General features: G+C 38.3%; 1 protein-coding gene across 5 annotated transcripts in view; it reads right to left on the bottom strand.

The window, feature by feature from the left end:
• The window catches only part of LOC150105383 (lisH domain-containing protein ARMC9-like), a 694238-nt gene that overhangs the window by 403879 nt on the left and 265228 nt on the right, over nt 1-25131 (bottom strand). For all 5 annotated transcript variants that reach the window (XM_090394755.1, XM_090394754.1, XM_090394756.1 and 2 more), the window contains exon 11: nt 23212-23320. In XM_090394755.1, coding sequence (XP_090250881.1) covers nt 23212-23320 — 109 coding nt within the window. The remainder of the gene's footprint in view (nt 1-23211; nt 23321-25131) is intronic.

Here is a 25131-nt window from a genome sequence, read left to right as displayed (position 1 = left end):
GGTTTTACTGTTCTATTTGTTATTATATAATCCATGGTAGACATTTGTCCTCTGTTATTTCTCCATGTTATTTTTTGTTATTCGGACATTTTTCCATTGTTGTGATTAAAGAAAGTATTATTTGTTCTAAATTTGTTATCTGTACAAAATTGAAGCAATCTTGTTTAGAGGATGAGGTGTATTAGTGAAGTAGAGTAGTGTGCCCTCCCATGATGAGTCCTTGGGTGTCATGTAATAATCTTATTTACTCAAAATAATCTTATTTTGAGTTTTGAGTTGTTTCATTGAATATTTGACATGTACCTGGTTACACTGTTTTCAACCCTTGCATTTAAGCCTCTTGCCAGTATTATTAATTCAGTAGATTTTTTTCTTTTTTTTAGTGTTTCATAAAATTCTTCCCTCTTCCGAGGTATAGGTACTGATTATATTTAGAGTTTTATTTTGCAAATTTATTTTTATTCTCAGTATTTATTCTTTGTGATATGAATTTCCATTATTTTATTTCATTTTGAAAATCCTCATGTATTATTATTCCCATGAATGCTTTAGCTTTCTTTGTCTCTACTTCACTGCAAAAAATGTGATCGTTATTTAATTTATACATTACTTTACCTTTCATTTTTGTGTCTGATATGCAAGCTATTTTGATATCTTGCTTATCCAATTCTTCAATTAATTCTCCGAAACAACTTCCAATCCTTAATGTGCTCCATTTCCATTGTCTTTTCTGGTCAGATCCATCTTGACAGTCTGGATGCATCTTGAATTGTTTCTACAAGCATTTAAATTTTACAACATGCAAGTGGGTTGCAAGCCCTATTTGTTGATTACCCCCCGCCCCCCTCCAGCTTTAGTCAGGCTTGTGGACATGGCCTTCATACCTAGGTAGCCCTTCTGATAGTTTACACTACTGGCATCATACATCCCCTGTTTACTCTCTCACCATGTTGAGGTAGCAGGTAGGATTGAGAGAGTGAATTTATTTTTAAAAGTATCAAATGAAACATGGCTGGAGATGATGATATCCTTACAGCAATAGAAATAGAAAGGTATGATGTTTTTTGTGAGAAGAGGAAGGGCAAGAAGTGAGGGGAAGTGTTGTTGATGAAAGCAGTAGAATCATGCCCTACAAGGTTGAGATATAGGGAGAAATAGTGGCAATGGTTTGAGGCAGTATGGTGTGAGACAGGTTGAATTGAATAAAATATTCAGTGGAATGTTGCAACATGCTGAGCAATGTAGATGGTGAAGACAGACATGTATGGACAAACTGGTTTGAAAGGTAGGAGAGAGAGGTGATGCTGATTATGTTAACTGTAATGTAGAGAGCAAGTTTCTTGAATTCTTGAGGAACAACTATCTTAGACAATATGCAACAGAGGGCACACAAAGGCTAGTTGAGGATAGTTGTCTGGTCTTCCTCCAGCTAGTGATAGTGACCATGAGATGATCACCTGGGTTGTAGCTAGTCATGTGATGTTCTGTGGGAAGGATAGGTGTAGAACTACAGAGCTGGGAATTATGAAAAACTTGAGAAAGAACTGAAATCTATGGCATGGAGAGAGAGAGAAGTTAGTTGGAGGGCAGATGGATGCTGTTCAGACATTCATCGAGAGATATTTGGTATTGGCAATGTCTAGGTGTATTCCAGGGGAAGAGACTGATGGTGGGAAATGAATGGGAAACTTGGGCATGCAGTCTGGAAGGTGAAGGATTTATGGAGGCAGCAAAAGATAAAAGGTAATTAATAATCAGTTCTATGAGGAGTACAAAGAATAGGCCAGAGGACAGCTCAATGGGTGGAGAAAACAAGGGTGCAATATGAGAGAAAAAAAAAAAAAAAAGCCAATCAGGCCAGGAAAAATCCTCGAGCTCATTTAATGCATGCCTCCATACTTTTCCTAACTCTGTACCATCTGTACATCTTCAGCCAAGCCTGTCCCAACATCATTAGCAACATACAAGTTGAATAACAGCAGCCCCAGAACAGATCCCAATGACACATATCACACCAGTGATCCTCCCCTTCTGGGACACCACTTCCATACACAATCCACTGACACCTATCTGGCAGCCAATCACCTATACAATCTACCAGTCTATAATTCAACCCTATCTACTCCAGTTTAGCTACCTGCCTGTTATGTGGTAATCCATCAAAGGTCCATGAAATATCCAAGTAAACCATGCATCTCCCTTATCCACTGAATTCTTCACTTTATTATAGGACACAGACTGCAAACATGAACTGTCCCGTCTTCAACAGACCCATGCTGCCCATCACAAAGAGCACCGCCATCAACCAATCCTATTCTGAATCTCAGTAGTCATGAACTGCTCAAACATCTCAGCCATAACACGACATACAAATTATAATTTGATGCTTCAGTGTCATCTCCCCATTGTGAAATGGCACAATTTTGCCCTCTTTGTACTCTTTGGGGACATGTTCATGATGGAGGGGAGGGAAGCTCCGAGTGATAGCAATGGCCCTTTTCACCATCATTCTCTTTCTATGTGTGTTTTTCTTCTGCATATTCTTCATTCTACTTCTCCTGAGTCTTTTTTTACTATCTTCCACCACCGGAGCACTGGGATCCAATGCCTTACCGCCATGTTTGCTGTGCCGTGTGGCCTCGATAAGTGGATTTGGATGGGTTGGCCAGGATCAACTGGCTAGTGGACTTGCCTGCAAAGGATCAAAGGTGTTGCAGTATGCTTTCCCATGGTCAGGACTCAAAGCTTACTGTGGTACCCATATAATGTCTAGGGTAGCCCTGACACATTCCACTCCCGAGCACAATCACTGCATGTGGGAGTGAGTGTCCATTTGTGTCTCCATCATGATGGGTGGAGAGCTTTAGTGCAGAACTAAACTCCTCCTGAGAATGCACACTTCTTCATCCTCTTGTTTATCAGGGGGCCTTCAACAAGTGCCAGGCATCAAAATAGAAATACCAACAGAAAATCAGAATAAGAAGCAAAAAACATTAGAAGCTGCAATCAACTCAACTCAAGTCAACAAGGAAACATCCTCTTGTAAAAATGTCATCCTTCATCATTATCCAGAAGGGTTGGCAGGATCTCCTAAGTCCATAAAGAAGCTACATTCATGAAATATGCATGAGATGTACTTATTGAAGCATTAACTAAGACGGTCAGAAAAGTTACTTCATGTAAGTAACTGATATATTTGCCATATATCAAGCAAATACTAATTGTGTTTATCCTCCACAAAACTTTAAACTTTTTCAGTGTCATAATATTGTAATGGAATCTCACTGATCTACCAGACAAGATGATCTGCTCCAAAATGAAAGATCAGGGAGTAACAGCCATGTGAGGAATACTCATAGTTTGGGATTATCACCTGGTTCCCACTTGGAACATCATCCTTACATTCAAGTCTAAAACCACTGACATCTGTCAACGTGGGATAACTATCCTACTACCTAGTAATGCTCTACATCTTGAACCATTTCTGTTGCTTTAAATGTCAGAATTATGGCATTCTCAAACTACCTGTTGTTGCTCTGCCATCTTTGCTTGATGCAGCATTAAGGACCATGAAAACAAAGACTGCAAGAGTAAAATTCTCTAATTGTGAGGAAAGAAAATACTCAAAATAAGAAGAAAATCCAAAATATAAACACAGAGCAATGCATCACTTATCAGGAGGTGAACAGGCAGTATACCACAAAAATGGCAGCAACGTCTGGTAAGTCCTATTATGCCAAGAAGGCAAATGTAAAGGAAGTGTCAACATGGATCCAAACTTGTATATCGATCACCTTCTCACAGTTACAGCATTCCTGAATGATATGACTTGCTCACCATCTCTCCATAGCATGAATCAAGAAGAAAAATCAATATTGACTCGCTCACTCCTCCTGAGGACTTGTCAAAATGTAGTAGGTCAAAGACTTCACCACTATACAAAATTCCACTAACCAAAATGATAATGGAATGTGCACCAAAGTAGATCAAAGACATGCCTTCAGATCTTTTGATAGATGAACTGGCAACAGATTTCATGGGTACTTCTGTTCCCCCCCCCCCCCCCCAAAAAAAAGAAGATAAAATGATTCACATACCCAGTATCTTAGAGGGAGTACAATTTGATGATGTCTTGGATATATTTCTAAATAAAGGCCTGGTTGGCCGAGTGGTTAGCGTATCTGCTCTCCAGCCAAAAGGCTGCAGGTTCAAACCCAGGCGTGGGCATGGATGTTTGTGATTGTCTGTGAAAATACTGGTAGTGGTGGTGGACAGTAGATGGTGTTGGTGTAGATGATGCGGTTGGTTGATGGGTGGATGAAGTTGAGTGGTGGAGACAGAGAGTTGTAGAGTAGGTGCCATCCCCCGATGAGACTTGGACTCCCTGAAGGTGTCAAATAATAACAATAAAGAAGAAATTATGTATACTGGCTATCCATAATTCTCTAAAAAGAAAAAATCCAAGGCTAATAAAAACAAAACTACTGAACCTAGGAGGCTAGATGATACCACCAAAAAGAAATAGAAAAGTAGTAAGTCTAGAAATCACAAAAGATAAATGTTAATAATTTTTTTCCAGATCTTTGCACAGGCAGCTAGTCAGAGCTGATGGACAGTTTAGTGAAATTTTTGCCAGTACAAAGGAAATTCAGGCTCATAAAAAATTCTGTTATAGAAAGCAGAGTAGTTTATTTATGGAAGATGATGAGAGATGCTTAACCATTGCATAATGGATGTTTATTGTCCTATGGCAAGTAGATAACACTGAAACAAGTTCCAAGTGAACAAAATTTCAAATTTTTCTGCTTTACAAGGGCAAGAACTCTGGGAGATAAGAAGATAATGATGTCCATTGGAAATACTCTCAGTGAAAGTATTTGCAATTACTTTTAGGTCAGCAACTGTATACTCGTTCTGTTCCAGGATTGAAAATGCGTGGGTGGTATCTGTCCTTCATTTTCTGTATTTTATCCTAGACATCTCTAGAACTAGATGATCTGATGGTTGGCATGATGACAACAACTATACATGTTAAAGATACCAAGTTATTTTAAATTTTAAACCTGGTTTTACTCCATTTTTTTAAATTTAAAATAGCTTGGTATCTTTAACATTTATTATACCCAAGGTAAAATACTTTAAACAACTATACAGTCAATATCTTGACTTACACTGGGGTTCTGATACAACCATAAGGGATATGTCAATAATTAATGTGCTTGGTCTGTTTTGTTATATTTGTAACTAATTTTATTCTTTGTTCATAGTGAAATAATACAATGTACAAATTATAACAAAAATTACTGTACTGAAATAATAAAACATGTACAGGGCCTCAATGCACTTACAGTAAAATAATAAGACAGAAACACTAGAGCAAGAGTAATTCTTGAAAGTTACTGCTTTATTAATTGGACAAGTCATCAGAAGAGACAGAGGGGGGGGGGGGACTGGGTAATCAGCAACAAATTCTTCAAATTCATGAACTGCAACATGACAGCAGAGGTGGGCTTCTATTGTCATTCTTTTATAGGTTCTTAAAAATGTTTCTCAAAAAAAAAAAAAGGTTTACTCGAGCAAAAGGCTGGTACTTCAAACATGCTATCATTTTATAAATGACACATACTGTCATAATTCCCTTGAATATAACCAAAATTAAACAAATACATTTGTAACATTAAAATATCCTTGTATTTGCAGTTTTGACGAGATAATTTTTTCTTCCTGATGGAAAGTATAACAAAGATTCTAAACAGACAAAGGAAGCACAGAGAACTTAAAAATCATAAGGAGGGTAAGTAATAGCAATATAACTAAATTTTCACTTCAAGTATCTCATACTTGTTGCTTCACTAAATATTTTACTATATGCATATGGAAATTTAAATGAATCCTGAGTAAATAACTTATTTAACACTGTTTTAGCCTCTTACTACACAACATTTCAATGTAGTCACTGGTCACAGCCTACACTAACCATTCATATGACAGCTATCATACCTCTCCTTGTTGTCATTGTGATAATAAAAGACTGTTTAATAATCGATCCACCCATCTACTGCTGCCAAAGCAAAAAATCTGGTCATTGCCTCTGATAAACATTCACAATTTCCAAGTGGCTGGATGTTAATAGTGCGTGAAAGCAGTCAAGGAGTGTTTCAGGTAATAGAAGACTGATTACCTACAGTCAGGTGAAAAAATCAAGTGGGAGTAAAATGGATGAATACAATAATTAAGCTGTGGTTACAAAAAAAAGAAATATTTATGGAGGGAATTCAAGGAGAAAGGGGTCCAGAAGGCACATGTGCAGTACAAAGCACATGATTGCTCAATACAGCACTAAAGACCACTAAAGGTGGAGATATAGCAGCAACAAGAGAGGCTTAAATAAAAACTGAGGTAAATGAACTGGAGGTGCATAGCATATCATAGAACCTTGATATGAACACAGCTATAGGATTAGAAAAAAAATTATACCAGCTCGAGTTTCACAAGAAAGTGCTAGGGAATTGGTAGTGCCTTTGACCACACTGTTTAACCAAAGTCTTGGCTCTGGTTAGTCCCAAGGGAGTGGAAAGAGGGGAAAATAGTTCCATTGCATAAGGAAGCTCCAAGACTGATGTAGAAAATTAGAGACCAATCAGCATATCAGGAGTCATAGTCAAGTACTGGAGAAGTAGGTCAAGAGCAAAATACAGCAATGGATAGAGAGAAATCGGATACTGTATGGGGGGGTGGGGGCAACATGGTTTTGTGAAGGGTAGGTCATGCTTCAGTAACTTGCTCACATTTTATAAACAGTGACATCTAAGTTGGATAAAGGTTATCCAGGTTTCTTGGTAATGAGGAGGATGTGGAGAGGATCCAGAAGTAAGTGACCAAGATGTTAGCAGGTCTATGGAATGAATTTCATGATGACAGGTTGAAGATTTGTGAATTACAGAAATTGGTTGACAGGCAGAAAAGGGGTAATATGATTGAAACATACAAATTACTGAAGGGATTTTACAGGATTAATACAGAGGAAATTTTTCAGAACAAGTCTAGTGATTGGAAGAACTAGGGGGATATCCTTGGAAAATGAACAAGCAAGAGGGTAAAGATGAAAAGCCAAACGGCTATTTTTTTCTGGCGAGGTTGATCAGTTAAGGGGATAAAAATCCCTTATTGTTTTTCAGCCAGTAAGCAAAACTAAGATCGAAAACTACGATCTGAACGTTTCATGCCGACGAACTGTCAGCATATCCAAGCGTAAGTGACCACTTGGTAGTGCCACACCACGGCAACTCGTTGCAAAGGTGGAGCAAGCCCCCTCACTGTTCTTGATATTTTCTCATAATGTAAAAACACACAGCTCTTAGGAGATGTAGTACTGTTTTACATTATGAGGAGAGGTCACTACCCAGACCGGTTTCAACCTTTTTTGAGGTCTCATCAGTGAGTAGCTAGACCTAGAATATCAGAGTTTAAGTGAAAAGAACTTGCATACTTTTGCTATACGATGCTATACAATGATAATAATAATAATAATAATAATAGTAGTAATAATAATAATAATAATTTACAGGAATGATCTTTCAATCTTGCCAGAAATTTCTTCTGCATCTATCCCACTAAATAGCAATCTGGGTCCATCTAGCTTTATTATGCTGTAAGGCTCATTATAGGGAGAGGGTGGGAAATAAATACAAAGTTTAGTGGATAGACAGAAAAGTGGTTCATACGTGACTTCCCAGTCACTTATACTGAAATGCCCTGTTTAACACACAGCTCCTAGAACCATCCCTTACATTTGTCCACTGTTTTTTGTCTTTGTTATTCTCTCAAGATGGATTACATTGCCTGCAAAACTGCTTACATCCTCAACAACTTCCAGGAATGGTATCATGTGCTATTCCATCTCTATTCTATGAATGTCCTCCACATTTAAATGTAACAACTCCTTTCAATCTTAACCATATCACCACCTTTTCGCATCCACCAGGCTCTGCAATTGGATTCTGAATCTGTCTTCCACTCACATTCCAGAGACCTGATGGCACTTTAATCGACATTTTGGACACTTTCCAATATAAAATCATTCCCTTGAAACAAGGTACTAATCCACATGTAAATAACTGACATGCAGCCTGGCCAATAGCACAATGACCAGGTTATTGTTCTATTAGTATATCTGTAGCAATGTCTTCAGTGCCATAATTCAGTGATATTCTCACAACTTAGCACTTCGGTTCTTAAATTTCAGAGGGGCCTCTGATTTAGATAGAGAAGATTCCCTTTGGAAAGACATGGATTTGATTCCTGTTTAAGACTAACTTAAGGGTCTTCATTTAACACGTTCATTGCCAAGCTGAAAATTGGAATTTCATGTGGTGGCCAAATTTGTTTTACTTGATAGCGACGTCCACACGATATCACGTGATTGGCAATGAACGTGTTAAAGGCAAGTTAACCTGTCTCGAGGTATAATAAATTTAGTTTAATCCTTTATCCAAGTGTAAGCAAACAAAGTTTGCACCTGAAGTATCTTCAGGACTGAGGCAACACGTGGTAAAGGTGGACTAAGCTCTCATCACTCCTTGTCTTAGTATCTCCCGTAATGCAAAGCACATCTCCTTGCAGACATGTATAATGCTATGCATTAAGGGAAGGGCCACTACCCAGACCGGTTTCGACCTTTAATGAAGTCTCGTCAGTGGGAGCCAGACCAAGAGGTGGTGATGTCAAGGTGGAAGATGACTTCTCCATTGCTTCCACCTTGGTATCACCACCTCTGGGTCTGGCTCTCACTGATGAGACCTCAATAAAAGTCTAAACTGGCCTTGAGTAGTGGCTCTCCTTTAATGCATAGCATTATATATGTCTGCAAGGAGATGTGCTTTGCATTATGGGAGATACTAAGACAATTAGTGATGAGAGCTTGGTCCACCTTTACCATGAGTTGCCTTAGTCCTGAAGATACTTCAGGCGCAAACTTTGTTTGCTTACACTTGGATAAATTATTAAAATAAATTTATTATAGTCTAACCAAGTAAAAAAAAACCTTCCAACATCTTAAGCAATACAGCTTCAAAAATCCATAAAATATTGCAGACTAATGACACACATGCAAACCTTCTCCTGTACTACCTAGGTTTTCATCGTCCCCTGTTTGGAGTTAATGATTATAATGGTCCAAAGCTGAGATTGTTCCTGAATACTACAACACTCTATGCTAAACTCAAAGACTGCTAAAGCTTTTTGGAATTGATATTCTTTCCATTAAAAAAAGTAAAATTTGGTATAAAGAAATCTTTAATCTCTTTCACCACGAAGTTCCACAGTTCAATACTGACAACAATAGCTTGTTTCATAACTTGTTGAAGTTCCAAATATACCCTAACAGGAGGGATCTTGCTTGGAAAATTGCATATGATTGCCTTCCAATCAATACCATCAAATGGAGGTACTTTCACATTATAGATCCAATCTATGACATCTGTTTCTGACTGGAACAGTAAACATGCATTCTACAGCTGCCCTGTGTATTTGGAACAGATTATTTAATGTGTTGGGCATTCCATTATTTAGAACAGAAGTCTGTTTTTTTTTTTTTTTTTTTGCAATACTCACCATCTGTCAGCAACGGGAAGAGAATTTTGATTTTTATAATTAATGAATTAAAATACCATTTATGGAAGGTTAGAAAGAAACATGGATTTGAAAACCAGCAATATGACATCCAAATGCTTTATAATATTGTATTGTGGAAATTTCATTGTTCAGTCAGACAATTTTGTATTTAGAAAGAAGAATTCTAGGAGGTATCATTATGACTAGATGGCATAGACCAGTGGTTCTCGACCTTTGTGAGACAGCAGCCCAGTAAATTCTTTTTTTATAAGACCAGGGCCTGGTCACAACAAATTTACTCATAAATACCTTTCCAATTATTTTTAAAGTTCATACATTAAACGAACATAAGTATTAACAATTAATTATGGCATAATCATAAAGAGTATTAGTGTACTTATGTATACGATGTGGCATGTTGGCAAATATAAAATTACATTTAAATTAATTATCAATCACTGGACTAATGAAATCTTGTAGTATATTATAGTTTCCTGAGGCCAACATCATTAAATTACTTTGTGCTGATTTTCATTGACATATCCCATTTTGATCACCGAAAATTTATAATATTATTCAGTGTAAAATTGATTATTATATTATTAAATTGATTTTAATAATTGGTTTTGAAAAAAACAACGGTAGTTGAAAAATATTTATACATTGTAACTCATCATAGAAGTCAGCTGAGCAGGGGAAGCAGCAGAAAGATGTCAGCTTGTCGTTGAAATACTTATTATCACATACACTCACCAAATATTTATATATGCAAAGTATGTAATTTAATAAATAAAAATGTATGAATCTCTCAATTCTAAAGACTAGTTCCAACACTAATTAATATTTTGAATTTAAAAATGCAACACTTTAACACAGCAATTATAAGTTATGATAATTCAATAAGCTGAAGGGTTTCTTCATGGGAAAGGGCTGTCTCTTTGTGTTGAACAAAGGGGTTCAACAATCCACATATTTTCCTCCAGGGATCCTCACATTCAGGATAATACTTTTCAAATGACAACAACATCTTCAAGTTGGCTGCAATAATATCTGAAACTGAATTCTGTGAAAAGAAATCATCTGTTTCCATAATATAATCTGAGTACGACTGAAACATTTCATTATTTCTTTCTGCGATCAAATAAAGTCAGAGTTTGAGCTTCTTTTTGAATGATTCAATCTTGTTCCAAGCATTAAATATTGTTATATCTGGACTTCGGAGATTTAAATTCAACTCGTTTATGTAAGAAAATATGTCACTGAGATATGCCAGCCTGGTTACCCACCTTATCCTGAAATAATGGGGAAGATCACTTTTCTTATCAATTAAAAACAGCTCAACTTCCTTTTGGAGTTCATATAATCTCTTGAGAACTTTACCATGGGAACAGCCGTCATGTCATGTCATCTTCCTTATACCCTCTTTTACCTTGCGGTGTCGAGGGTCCATTGATCATCGGACCTCACTCCGTTTACAGGATAAGGTGGTCAAGCCTTATGCCCCGGTGTATCCTATGGCCTGTAGTGTTGAGTTCTCAAGGCCAGTTTTGCCTGCTTTGCGGGATGAAAAACCCCAGAATAAACTGGGGAAAAAACCCTGCTGTCCATGCCCAAGACTGGCTAACTTGGCTATGGCTGAGGAAGATCCTTCAAGCTCCTCACGTCACTGACGGGAACAGCCGTGTGGAATCAAAATCTTCTTTTCCAAATGAAAAAGAAGATTTTGATGATCAGAGCCCATTTCATTGCACAATACTTTTAATCGTCTTGTATTTAAAGCACTATTTTTTCTATAATTAATAATTTTAACAGGTTGAGACAGGACTTCATTAAGCTCAGATGACATTTTTTTGGAGGCCAGGTTTTGCCTATGAATGAAGCAATGTGTTGACAATAAGTTACTGCCTGCCATATCCTTAATTTTAGTGATTAAACTTGAATTTCTGTCAGACAGGCAGCACCATCAGTACAAACTCCAATGCAATTTTTCCATTCGAGACCTTTCTCTTCAATAAAACCATTTAAAACTTTGAAAATTTCACTGCTGTTAGTGTGTGTAGGTAATTCAGAAACACTTAAAATATCTTCTTTCACGCCACTTTCATCATGATTAATATATCGTGCATACATGCATAAGTAAAATGCTGTTGTTCTGAATATCTGTAGATTCATCCAGTTGTAATGCAAACATGATTTTTTAATTTCTTCAAAGAGTTATGTTTCTGTATCCTCTGCCATATCAGATATCCACCTTTCAACTATATCATTCGGCAATGGGATGTCTTTCATTTTACTTGCCGTAGACTGGCCTAATACTTCATTACAAGCAGCAATCAAAGAAGACTCAATGAGTTTTTCACCAATGGAATAAGGTTTTTTACAATTAGCTATCTGTAATGATAATAAATAGGATACCATCAGAAGTGAAGTGTCAGTAGTTGAAGCTTAGGAAATAATTTTCTTCTCTATTTTAAGTTCATCTCTTTTATGCATAAAGAACTCAATGGGTTTGTTGACTAGATTGGAATGTTTTGTGTCAAGATGTCGGGTAAGTCACAATGGTTTCATAACTTCATTTCCCAGAACAGTAGCACAAATGATACATTGAGGTCATGGCAATTGGTCAGTAACAGGGCATTGTATGAAACCAAATTTTAAATAGCTGTCCATGTACTTACAAGTGAATGCAGACTTTTTTTTCTTCTGTGTGCTGGTGGTTTTCCCCTCCTTTTGTACATCCTGCAGATCGCTCTGTAGGTGGATGAATCACTAATTGTTGCATCATAAACACCTTCACTACGAGATTTCTTACCACCAAAATTAAACAAAGTCCCTTGTCTCTTATTCATATGAAAATTTAAATCTTCAAGCCTATTACTTTTAAAAAATTACAGCACTCCGGTTTTGAAACAAGCACTTACACACTGCAATACGAACTTGCAAAGAAACAGTATTCAGTTTCTTTGCAAGTGATAGAGTCAAAGATAGAGACCTCCCATGATAGAGTCAAAGACTCATCATGGGAGGTCCTTCCTAGGAAACACAAAGTCTATCAAACCACTCCTTAAACTCAATGACAGTTCTCGCTCTCACCACTCTATCAGGCAATTCATTCCACAGTTCAACCACCCTCCATGCAAAGAAACCACTCCTCACCCCTCTTCCTCACAGCTTCCTTTGTAACTTCCAAGGAAGGCCCCTTGTCATCACTCCTTCCTGCTGTTCAACCAAGCAAAACAACTCCCCAGTGTCAACCCTGTAACTACCTCTCAACAGCTTAAAAGTCTCAATCAAATCACTTCTCCTTCTATCCACCAAACTCTGCAGTCCACATTCCCTCAGCCGATCCTCATAACTAACACTGTACAGTCCTGAAACTATCTTTGTTATCTGCCTCTGCACACTTTCCAGAGTTAATCTATCCCCTTCAAACCTGGGGACCAAATCTGAGAACAATAGTCTAAGTGTGGTGTGGTCAGGGTCTTATACAATGGAATGATAACTCTTATCTCTGCAGGTCGGCATCCTTCTCATTATTGCAGCAATCCTCCGTGTTACCTTTATCACCTTTGCAATATGTCCCCTGAATTTCAGGTTTCTATCAATCATCAGCCCAGATCTCTTGTCTCCCCTACTTCCTCCAATAGAGTATGCAGTATCCCATCGATGTGTCCCAAACCTCAAGACCTTACATTTTGCTGCATTAAACCAACACCCCATTCATTTGCCCATCTGTCTAGCTTATTCAATTCCTCTTGCAGGGCTGCCACATCTGCACTATTGCTAATCACCCGTCCCAGCTTCACATCATCTGCAAGCAACTGAATATCCCCCTGCAATTCACTGACAATTTCATTGATATAAAGGTTAAACAATATAGGTCCAGTACTGAGCCCTGTGAACCCCACTTGTAACCTTCTGCCTCTTTGATACTGCTCCACAATACACAACTCTCTGATACCTATCGGACAGCCAATCTTGAATCTAGTTGACCAATCTGACATTCAGACCCATGTGCTGCAACTTGAATATCAGCTTATCATGTGGCACCCTGTCAAATGCTTTCGCTAAATCCAAGAAAATGGGAGTATATGCCTTTCCCTCATCTACTGCTCTTGTAACTTTATTATAAAAGCCAATCATATTACAAAAACAAGAGCACCCCTTAACAAATCCACGTTGATTCTCACAGATAACATTACCCTCATCTGCCCAATGCTGTATATGGTCCGTCACTAATTTCTCCAAGATCTTAACAATTACTGATGAAACACAAATTGGCCTATAGTTAGACACATCCAGTCTGCTAATACCCTAATGCAATGGCACTATCTTACCTTCCTTCCTTTCCCAAGGAAAGGAAGGAAGGTAAGATAGTGCCATTGTACCTTTCAGATTGCCAGACTTTCATTGAAAACCCAAGTAAACAGAGCTGTCGGTTCTTTAGCACATTCTCTCAAAACCTGTGGTGAAATAAAATCCAGTCCCACAGCTTCACTGACATCCAGGGTACTCAGTATTTGGAACACACTCTCCTCCTGCACCTCTAAACCTCGAACCTGCCCTATCCCCTCTCGTATTAAAATTTACTCCTCCAGAATGAAATACTCCAATAAAGTGTTCATTGAAAAATTCCACTATGTCCTTTGCATCAGCCACTATTTCCATTTTTATCCCACGTCATTGTTCCGCAATCATTTCTCCTCCTTCTGGCCACATAGCTAAAAAATTCCCTAAGATTTTTCTTTGAATCCTAGTGCCAATCTCGTCTCATTTTCCAGTTTTGCCTTCCTCACCATACTATGTCTTCATGCATCTGCTCTCCACCCTTCTTCTTATATCTCTTCCATAATCTCTTTTTCACCTGCATTTCCTGCTTGATATTGTTTGTCATCCACTTTACACTAAATTGTGTCCTCTTCTTCACTCGTGGAATAAGCTTACTATTGCTGATCAATTTCACAAGCACTAATGATATCCCGGCTTTTCAATTCCTCCCTCCATGAAACTTCCCCGAGTTGATATCTAAGACTATTTTAATCAACTGCCTTATAATTCTGCATATGTTCCCATCTCTTTGAAACTCCTGCATGTCTATTCATCTTCCAAGTCAAAACCACATGGTCACTCTCTCTCCAACTGGTGGGAGAGTTGTCATCTCACTTATTATCAACTCTTCTGATTCTATAACCAAATCCAAAACTCGTGAACCTCTTGTTCCCTCTATTACATGTTGCCTAAGACATTTGTCCATCAAAAATTCCAGAAATTCCATTGCCTTATTTCTACATGCATCTTCCTCTCCCCAGTTTATATTGATGTAGTTAAAATCTCCCATAACAATCATTCTTCTTGCACTTGCCAAGCTCAACTGTCTAAACATCTCCTGGTCCCCACATCTGTGCTCCTTGGTTTGTAGCAACACGCCACTAAATATCCTGTCTTGCCCACCTCTACCTCACATCATATGCTTTCAAAATCATTAGTGCCACTGCCTTCCAAAGCCACCACTCTTATAGGACATAAGTAGTTACTTATCATAAGCAGTGCTCTACCACCATGCTTTCCCTTCCTATCCTGCTGAAAAATGCTGTACCCTGCTACTTCTATTCCTGTTATCATATCCTCTTCTGTCAACCACATTTCAGTGATCCTAATAATCTGTGGCCAGGCTGATGCTATCAGCACCACTAATTCTTCTCTTTTATTCCAGGTACTCCAGGCACTAGTATAAAGCATAAAAATGCCACTGTTTCTATACTTAGCATTTTCCCCTCTAGACTCCACTGGGCTCAGCGTTACCTGATGTCGTTCCCCCCTTTTCCCAAGTACCCATTCCCACAAGAGGCCATCCCTGCTAGCATACATCCTGGGCATTCTAGTTTCCCTGCATTAATACATCGATTCGTTCAGAAAAGCAATCTCTCCCGATGCCTACGTCCTTCCTCAGTCAAATGCAAGCGGTCTCTTGTATACAATTCCTTTCTGTCCTCAAACGCCCTCCAAACATCCACATATTCCAATCCTCTCTTCTGACACATTGTAGCTATTATGTTATTCATATATTACTGCTCTTCTGTTGAGCTTGTCACTATCATACCTAGGCAACACGCACACCATCCTTCCTCTCTGTATCTTCTTTCTACAATCTCATGCTAGAATCTCATATCTCTTGCTGCCCAATTTACATTACCTCTCAAGTCATTTGTTCCCACCATCAGAATCATCTCATCCACCCTTTCACCCCTCTTAATTGCCATAGCCACACTTTCTATCGTTCCTCCAGGCAAACACTCCTCACGCATCCTATCTTGTACACCATGGATCATTGAATCCCCATACACTTTCTCTCTGTGTTCCCCTACTTACATGCCTTCCTGACATCACTCTATCCCTGGTTCCAGTGCTCCCTCGCATTCTTCTCATTCACTCTCTTCCACTTATCCTATTCTCTCCTCTTCTATCCTTCCAATAACTCTCTCTCATTCCCTCTCTTTTACTGTTGCTATTCTCTCCTCTTTTATCCTTCCCATAACTCTCTCGCATTCCCTCTCTTCTACTGTTGCTATTCTCTCCTCTTCTATCCTTCCCATAACTCTCTCGCATTCCCTCTCTTCTACTGTTGCTATTCTCTCCTCTTCTATCCTTCCCATAACTCTCTCTCATTCCCTCTCTTCTACTGTTGCTATTCTCTCCTTCCCATAACTCTCCCGCATTCCCTCTCTTCTACTGTTGCTATTCTCTCCTTCCCATAACTCTCCCGCATTCCCTCTCTTCTACTGTTACTATTCTCTCTTCTTCTATCCTTCCCATAACTCTTTTGCATTCCCTCTCTTCTACTGCTCCTATTCTAACCTATACCTTCTATTCCTATTCTAACCTATACATCTTTCCACACTCCCCACTCTCATTATTTTATTCATATTTCTCTCGCTATTCTCGCCCTCTATCATACCACTCATCTCTCTACATGGAGAATCTCCTGCCTCTGACTTAACGAGGTCAGTTATAGTCATCTCTAACTCACCAAGTTCTTCCCATTGCACATATACGTATTTTCCCCCTTCTCTCACCTGCCACATATACAACTGCTGGGATGCATACATTCCACAAGTCCTGCATGCTACAAAATCCCTTATTATATCATACAAAATAGGGTCCTTAAATGGGGAGGACTTGGTGATACGGCATTTGCAATTTAGCTGCTGCTGCCGTCATTATTCAAAATATTGTCGAGGAACTATTACAACTAAACACTAAATAAGTATAAGTGAGTATAACTATAGGCATAACTATAAGTATAAAACATATTTAAGTATACTAAATATCTAAATAATGAAAACTTATGTTATCTTCGTCTTCTCTTCCACCGCTATGCATCTCATTCCGAACCCGTCTTCTCGATAACCAAAAATACACAATATAGACACAACAACTAACTCCAAAAACAACTACTGAAGGAGACTTGTATTACAGAAAAACAATGTAGCACAAATTTCGACAGAAGTCACAGTATTCACCGATTAAAAAAGCACTTTTTTCAGCACAGCTGAAATCCCCTGCTGAATATCTAAATAATGAAATATAGTAAATATCTAAATATTATTAATTATTAAAATATCTAAATATCTAAATCTAGATGTTATTTCGTTCAGTTTTGAGAAAAGAGGATACGCTGCCCATTGTTGTAATTAGCTTGCAGGCAACTTTTATGACTGGTCATAAACAGCGGTATTTCCTTTCCTAAATGTTGAAAGATTTCGATGTGTGAAAATTGACAATAATTCATGAATACTTCCATGTTTAAAAATAAGCAGCTTGGTCACTGACATTTGCTACACAGATTTATTCAGATGTTCTGGGTCTGAGCTTTTTGACACATTCATGAATATTATTCTCCTCAGAATATTTCCAATATAAAATATTTATTCATGAAAAATGCTTAGAAAACACTAAAATGACAAATTCCAGAACTTCTCGTGACCCAGTATAATTGATGCCAGGGCCTGGTACCGGACCATGGCCCGGCGGTTGAGAAACACTGGTGTAGACCACCCACATTATGCAATATTCACTAGGGGTAGATAAAATTCTGTCTTTTCTTGCTATGAGAGGTTTTTTAAATAGTTCCATCCTCTTAATTTGATGTGGTCTTATAGTCAATTGCAGGGATGACTGGAAAGCAATCCCAGGCAGAGAAGGCCAACTCAAGGTAGTCTGACCATCTGGGTATCATCTTTGTGCTTCAGTTTCAGTTGATCTTTTGGTTGTATACACAATATGAGTAATTGATAAAAAAGGAAAACTGATATCTTTTGGCTATGTGATGATATAAAAGAGCTGAGGCCTTTTCTTTATATCTCATGCTATCTATCTGTCTTTTCTTTCTCCAGTTACTATCAGGCTCTCTTGCAGCCCTATACTAACTACTCTAGGCCTATGATGAGCAACCCTTTACTTTTCACCTCAATAAAGATTGAAACAGGTCTGGGTAGTGGCCCTTCCCATAATACATAGCATTATACATGTCTGCAAGGATATGTGCATTGTATTATGGGATATTAAGGCAACTGATGTGAAGTTATTAGCCTCTACATACAAGTAGTCCAGTTGTGGTGCAACTTCAAGAACAAACTTTGCTTGCTTACACTTTGATAAAGGATGTGCTTGAAGTTGGGGTGTCGAGGCTAGCTGGTGAAAGGACGTACTGTCGGAGAGCTCCTGAAAGATTTGTGATTTCTGATGATTTATTAATATTTTGTTAGATTTAATTGTGTAATTTTAGTATATTATTGTAGTTTTATTAGTGTAGTTAGTGTACTAAAGTGTTTTATAACAATCTATGTCGGGGTCACTGCTAGAGGGATTCGTAGTGTGTAGTGTTCGTGAAAGCTCCTGATAAGATAAGATAAGCGTTATTTTCAGTTATCGTTGATAAATTTACTTTAATATTGCGTAGTTTTGTTTGCCTTGCGTATCTTAGTGCGTCTGATTGTGTATTTTTGGTGTTTATAATTTATAATTTGATAAAATATGTTACTAGTAAGTATGGCTCCAGTACGAAGGAAAATGGCGGCCAGTAATTATGGTTCGCCATCTTCTTTCAAGAACGGTAATGTAAAGGAGATGATTCAGTGTACTATCTGCAAAATGTATGCTTTACGGAGTGCGGTCAGAGCGTGGTTAGATGATAATAAAGGAGTGAATGTGTGTAGAAAATGTAGGGAGAATGAGGAATTGAAGTGTATTTCGGATCGTGAGTGTGATATTTTTGTCAAACTTCAGAATGAAGAAAATAGGGATATGACAAGAAACGGCGAGGTTGTAGCAGAGAATTGTGAGAGTGTGAATGTAGAAAGTGTGAATGATAGTATTAATGGTTTTACAGAGAATAAAAACGATGAGATAGATGCAATGAGTGAGATCGCATTGTTGAATGGTGCGATACAAAGGGCAAAACAGCAGCTAGAGCATATGAGCATAAGTCGACTGAATGAACCAGCCAATAATAAAAAGTATGACAGGAAAAATAGGCGTATGAGTGTGAACATGAACAAAATGAAGGATAGAGTGCTGTATGGAGATTCGTTAGTACGAGGTGTGTTAGTAGAGGATTTGACAAAATCGTACCAACCTGGTGCAACCAAAGGATGTAACTGAGTCTATTAGAGAGCAAAAGGAAGGGGTGAAAGAAATGATTGTTGTGACTGGTATGAATGATTTGAAAGGAGATAAAATGGAAATGATAGAAGACCTGAATGAATTGTTTGAGGTAGCAAAAGAAAAGAGTGAGAGAGTTAGAATGATTAGTCTTTTGCCACGGTATGACAGTGAAATGTTTAAAAGGCCATAATTGCGAATGACTTTATGCGTGGGTTATGTATGACGAGTGGTGTGGAATTTATGGATGTGTGGAATGAGTTCGATGGGCGAAAGGATCAATATAAGATGGATGGCTTGCATTTGAATGGTTACGGTGTAAGGAGACTTGAGAAAGTGTTGCTGAATGTAGTGGATGTGCAAATTCAGGGAAAATAGATTTATTAAGGGGGGGAGGATAGATATACAGTCCTTAGGGAGGCAGTTGAATGTATGAATATAATATGCCCGAGTGAATAAGGACAACAAATCAGAGTGGGATAGTTAATATAAGGCATCAAGGTAGGGTGGGGGCTAATGGGGGCCTTAAATTCATGTACACTAATGCTAGGAGTATTAGGAACAAGAAGGAAGAGTTTTTGGCAATGGTTGGCACTTCCAGACCACAGGTTATTGGTATTAGTGAATCATGGCTGACTGTAGATGATATAGCTAGTGAAATTGAATGTGATGGGTATAGTGTGTTCAGGAATGACAGGGAGAATAAAATAGGGGGAGGAGTATTGTTGATGATAGCTGATGAGCTACAACCAAGGAGAATAGAAGTTGAATTGCAGGATAGAGAAAAGAGCACATTTGAGGCCATTTGGTGTGAGATTGTGGCTAGAAGAACTAAATATACAATTGGGTGCTGCTATAGACCAGCTGATGGAAAAGATGGTGGTGACAGTATGCACAAGCAAATAGAAGAAATGAGTGGAAGGAGGGTAATTATTATGGGAGATTTTAACTATGGTCGCATTGATTGGAGTGAGAAGAGGACACACGGGAGGAAGGAATTGGATTTTATGCAGTTATTAAGGGATAACTATCTGCGACAGCATGTAATGGAAAATACTAGGGATCAGAGAGTGCTTGACTTAGTAATTATATCTGCGGATTTGGCTGTAACAAATATGACCACATTGCCACCAATTGGTGAGAGTGATCATGGGGTCTTGACTTGGGAGGTGGCTAAAGGTGTGGAATTTTCAATTAAGACAGGGTACATGTGGAATTATCGGGCTGGAAAGTATGACACGCTTAGGAGTTTGAATGGTTCAGTGCCATGGCACGTACAACTGCAAGTACTAGAAGTTGACAGTGCATGGGAGGCAGTTAAGAAGTGTTTGCATGAAGCAATGGCTGACTGTATACCTAGAGTCCGAATAATAAATCAGGTAGGGGTTATATGGATGAATAACACCATTAAACTTGAGCTGCAAAAAAAGAAACAACTATGGTGGGAATTTAAGGAGAAAGGTGACCGGCAGGCACATGAACGGTATAAAGCGCAGGCCAGAAGGGTAACGAGTGTGGTAAGAAAAGCAAAAAAGGATTACGAAAGAACATTGGCCATGCATGCTAAAGAGAATCCTAAACAGTTTTTTAGATACGTAGCAAGTAAAAGGAAAAACGTACATGGCAGAATGATTTTAAAGAATGCCGATGGTAGGGAGGTAACTGAATCAGTTGATATGGTTGAGTTACTGAGTGAGCACTTTGCAAAAATATATCATCCAGGTGGTGACATTGCAGAAATGAATAAACCAGTAGATTATATGGGAATTGTGGTGAATGAAGTGGAGGTGAGTAGTCTATTGCATAACCTCAATGTCAATACATCTGTGGGAATGGATGATATACCAGCTCGTGTCGTACGAGAAGCAGCTAAAGAATTGTCAGTACCCTTGACCATTTTGTTTAATTTGAGTCTCGGGTCTGGGTTAGTCCCGAGGGGGTGGAAAGAGGGGAAAATAGTTCCACTGCATAAAGGTGGTTCCAAGACTGCTGTTGTATATTACCGACCAATTAGCATATCAGGAATCATTGTCAAGGTCTTAGAGAAATTAGTCAAGAAAAGAATACAGGATTGGATAGATGAAAATGGGATATTGTATGGGGGATAACATGGTTTTGTGAAGGGTAGATCATGCCTCAGTAACTTGCTGACGTTCTATAACACAGTGATGGCTGAACTGGATAGGGGTAATGGGTTTACAGTGATACTACTGGACCTTGCCAAGGCCTTTGACAGGTTACCACATGGAACCTTAATCAGAAAACTGGAGCAGATGGGGATAGATACAGGGTTGGTGAGATGGATAGGAGGGTGGTTGAAGGAGAGATACCAGAGAGTGGTTTATGCAGGAGTGGAGTCTAAAAGACGGCTTGTGACTAGTGGTGTGCCGCAGGGCTCTGTTCTTGGACCACTGCTTTTCAATTTGTTCATCAATGATATAGGAAAGGATTTGAGAGGAAGTGTTCACTTGTTTGCTGATGATGCAAAGTTGGGTAGAGCAATTGTGAGTGCACAGGATGTCAAAATGTTACAGGATGATTTGGATAGTTTGGAGGACTGGCCTAGGAAAAATGGATGTCAATTTAATGTGGCAAAGTGTAAGGTTATGCACTTTGGGGTGAAAAGAATAGCAGCAGTATATCGCATTGGTGGAACTGTACTCCAGGAGATTGATGAGGCCAGGGATTTGGGAGTGTTGGTGGATAGGGATTGAAGTTTAGGGGGCACATTGCAAAAGTGACTAAATCAGCTCATCAAATCACTTGGCTTCTGAAAAATACTTTAACATGCAGAGACAAACAAGTTGTTGTTCCTCTGTATCGAGCCTTGATAAGACCCCATCTGGACTATTGTGCCCAGTTATGGGCACCAGGGTTTCTTCATGATGGGGAGGAAGTGGAGAGGATTCAGAGACAAGTGAACAAGATGATAGAAGGTCTGTGGAATGAACCTTATGAGAACAGGTTGAAGATTTGTGGGTTGCAGAGATTGGACGATAGGCAAAGGAGGGGTGATATGATTGAGACATTCAAATTACTGAAGGGTTTCTATAAGATTGATCCAGAAGATATTTTTGAAAATATGACTGGTGGTGGGAGGACTAGGGGCCAGGCATGGAAACTGGGCAAGAGCGTGGTTGACAAGGGTGTTAGAGCTAGGTTTTTTACTTGGAGAGTGGTGAATGAGTGGAATAAGCCTCCAGAGTCTGTTGTGGGTGCTACGACCATGAATGAATTCAAGGCAAGGTATGATAGATACTGTGTCAATGTCGAATAGTTGTTCTTGACATGATGTTAGGGCATCCCTCGATGAGTCTGTTGACTCCTTGGAGTTACCGGAACAATAATAACAATAATAATAACAAGTTGCACCACAACTGGACTACTTGTATGTAGAGGCTAATGACTTCACATCAGTTGCCAAGAATATAATTTCTTGGCATCTTCAATTTCTAGTATACCGAAGTGGAAAAGCTTTCAACATCAAACCGATCTGTCTTAATATTTCCAGGCCTATAACAATATCCTATTAAATATTTCGGCAGCTATCTAACTCACTATTAACATTCATTCATACCAATGATTTACAAGTAAATGAACTTATACTTGTTATCCAATGATTTTAATTATAATTTGTAAAAGCTGAGTTAATCTAATAAGAAACAGAAAACAAACTAAGTGAGTGGGGGGGGATTCTGATTATCACGCCAAGCAATAACCAACATTCAAAATTTTTTTAACTGAGTTAATCTAATACGAAACTTCATAAGACAAATGTTCAAATCACGAAATTCACTTTCGGGAATGGAACTCATTCGTCATTTAAAAACTTAATCCACTAGTATCTAGGTATATTCAGTTACTATATTTATATTAAAAAAAGTCTCAAAACTTTACTGTAATTCAAGTAAAAAATAATAATAATTTGTATATACTTACCCATCGGAGTGCCTGAAGCAGCAATGTTCTTGCTCTTGATTCTAAATTGATTAAGTCATTCTTTAGTTTAGAAAAATCAAGTGGAGGAAGCATGAGTTCATGAACCTTACTGGAAATGAATGATCAGAACATTTCCATTTAGTAAGTAATAATGTAATAAATATGAAACTAAATTATATTCTAATCTTGAGACCTTTAATGCGTGTGTTAAAAATTTCCACAGTGAATTGCCTGTTTTAAATTATTCTATTATAACATGATTTCTATTATATTTCTATTATAATCTATTATAATTGAAAGTTAATCCTGGGAGAATATTCACATATGATATTTACAAAACTGGATAACATGAAAATAACATACATATTATTAATTATTATTATTACTGAGGCAACATAAATTAAGTGAGGGAGACTCTGATCATCACGCCAAGCACTAACCAACAATTAATCAACACTAAACAACAGTTGAGTGTATGAATGCATGCAATATGCCCAAGCGAGTACGAAGGACAACAAATCAGAATGGGATAGTTAGTAAAAGGCATCAGAATAGAGATTGGACAAATGGGCTTCTGAAATTCATGTATACTAATGCCAGAAGTATTAGGAACAAGAAGGAAGAATTTTTGGCCTTGGTTGGCACTTCCAAGCCACAGGTTATTGGCATTAGTGAAACATGGCTGACAGAAGATAATATAGCTAGTGGGATAGAATGTGAAGGGGTATGGTGTGTTCAGGAGTGACAGGGCGAATAAAATACAGGTGATGGAAGAGATGGTGGAGATAGTATGCATAAACAAATAGAAGAAATGAGTGGATGGAGGGTAATTATTATGGGAGATTTCAACTATGGTAACATTGATTGGAAGGAGGAGAGGACATATGGGAGGAAGGAATTGGATTTTATGCAGTTATTAAGGGATAACTATCTGCAACAGCATGTAATGGAAAATACTAGGGGTCAGAGAGTGCTTGACCTAGTAACTGAATCTGAAAATTTGGCTGTAACGAATATGACCATGTCGCCACCAATCGGTGAGAGTGATCATAGGGTCTTGACTTGGGAGGTGGCAAAAGGTGTGGAATTTACAATTAAGACAGGGTACATGTGGAATTATCGGGTTAGTAAGTATGACAAGCTTAGGAGTTTGATTGGTTCAATGCCATGGCATGTAAAACTGCAAGGCCTGGATGTTGACAGTGCATGGGAGGCGGTTTACAAGTGTTTGCATGAGGCAATGGCTGACTGTATACCTAGAGTCCTAACAATAAATCAAGTAGGGGTTAAATGGATGAATAACACCATTAAGCTTGAGCTGCAAAAAAAGAAACAACTATGGAGGGAATTTAAGGAGAAAGGTGACCGGCAGACACATGAACGGTATAAAGCGCAGGCCAGAAGGGTAACAAGTGTGGTAAGAAAAGCAAAAGCAGATTATGAAAGAACATTAGCCATGCATGCTAAAGAGAATCCCAAACAGTTTTTTTAATATGTGGCAAATAAAAGAAAAAATATATATGGCAGAATGATTTTAAAGAATGCCGATGGCAGGGAGGTAGCTGAATTAGTTGATATAGTTGAATTACTGAGCGAGTACTTTTCAAGAGTATATCATCAGGGTGGTGACATTGCAGGAATGAATGAATGAAACCAACAGCTTATAAGGGAATTGTGGTGAATGAAGTGGAGGTGAATAGTCTATTACAAAACCTCAATGTCAACACATCTGTGGGATTGGATGGTATACCAGCTCGTGTCGTACGTGAAGTGGCTAAAGAATTGTCAGTGCACTTGACCATTTCGTTTCAGTCTCAGGTCTGAGTTAGTCCCGAGGGGGGTGGAAAGAGGAGAAAATAGTTCCACTGCATAAAGGAGGTTCCAAGACTGCTGTTGTAAATTATCGACCGATCAGCATAT

Source organism: Typopeltis vanoorti, chromosome 6, assembly GCF_054136105.1.
Source record: "Typopeltis vanoorti isolate ZY-2024b chromosome 6, IOZ_Tvanoo_1.0, whole genome shotgun sequence".
Taxonomy (NCBI): domain Eukaryota; kingdom Metazoa; phylum Arthropoda; class Arachnida; order Uropygi; family Thelyphonidae; genus Typopeltis; species Typopeltis vanoorti.
Note: the sequence above shows the minus strand (reverse complement) of the source record. Positions and strands in the feature narration are given on the sequence as shown.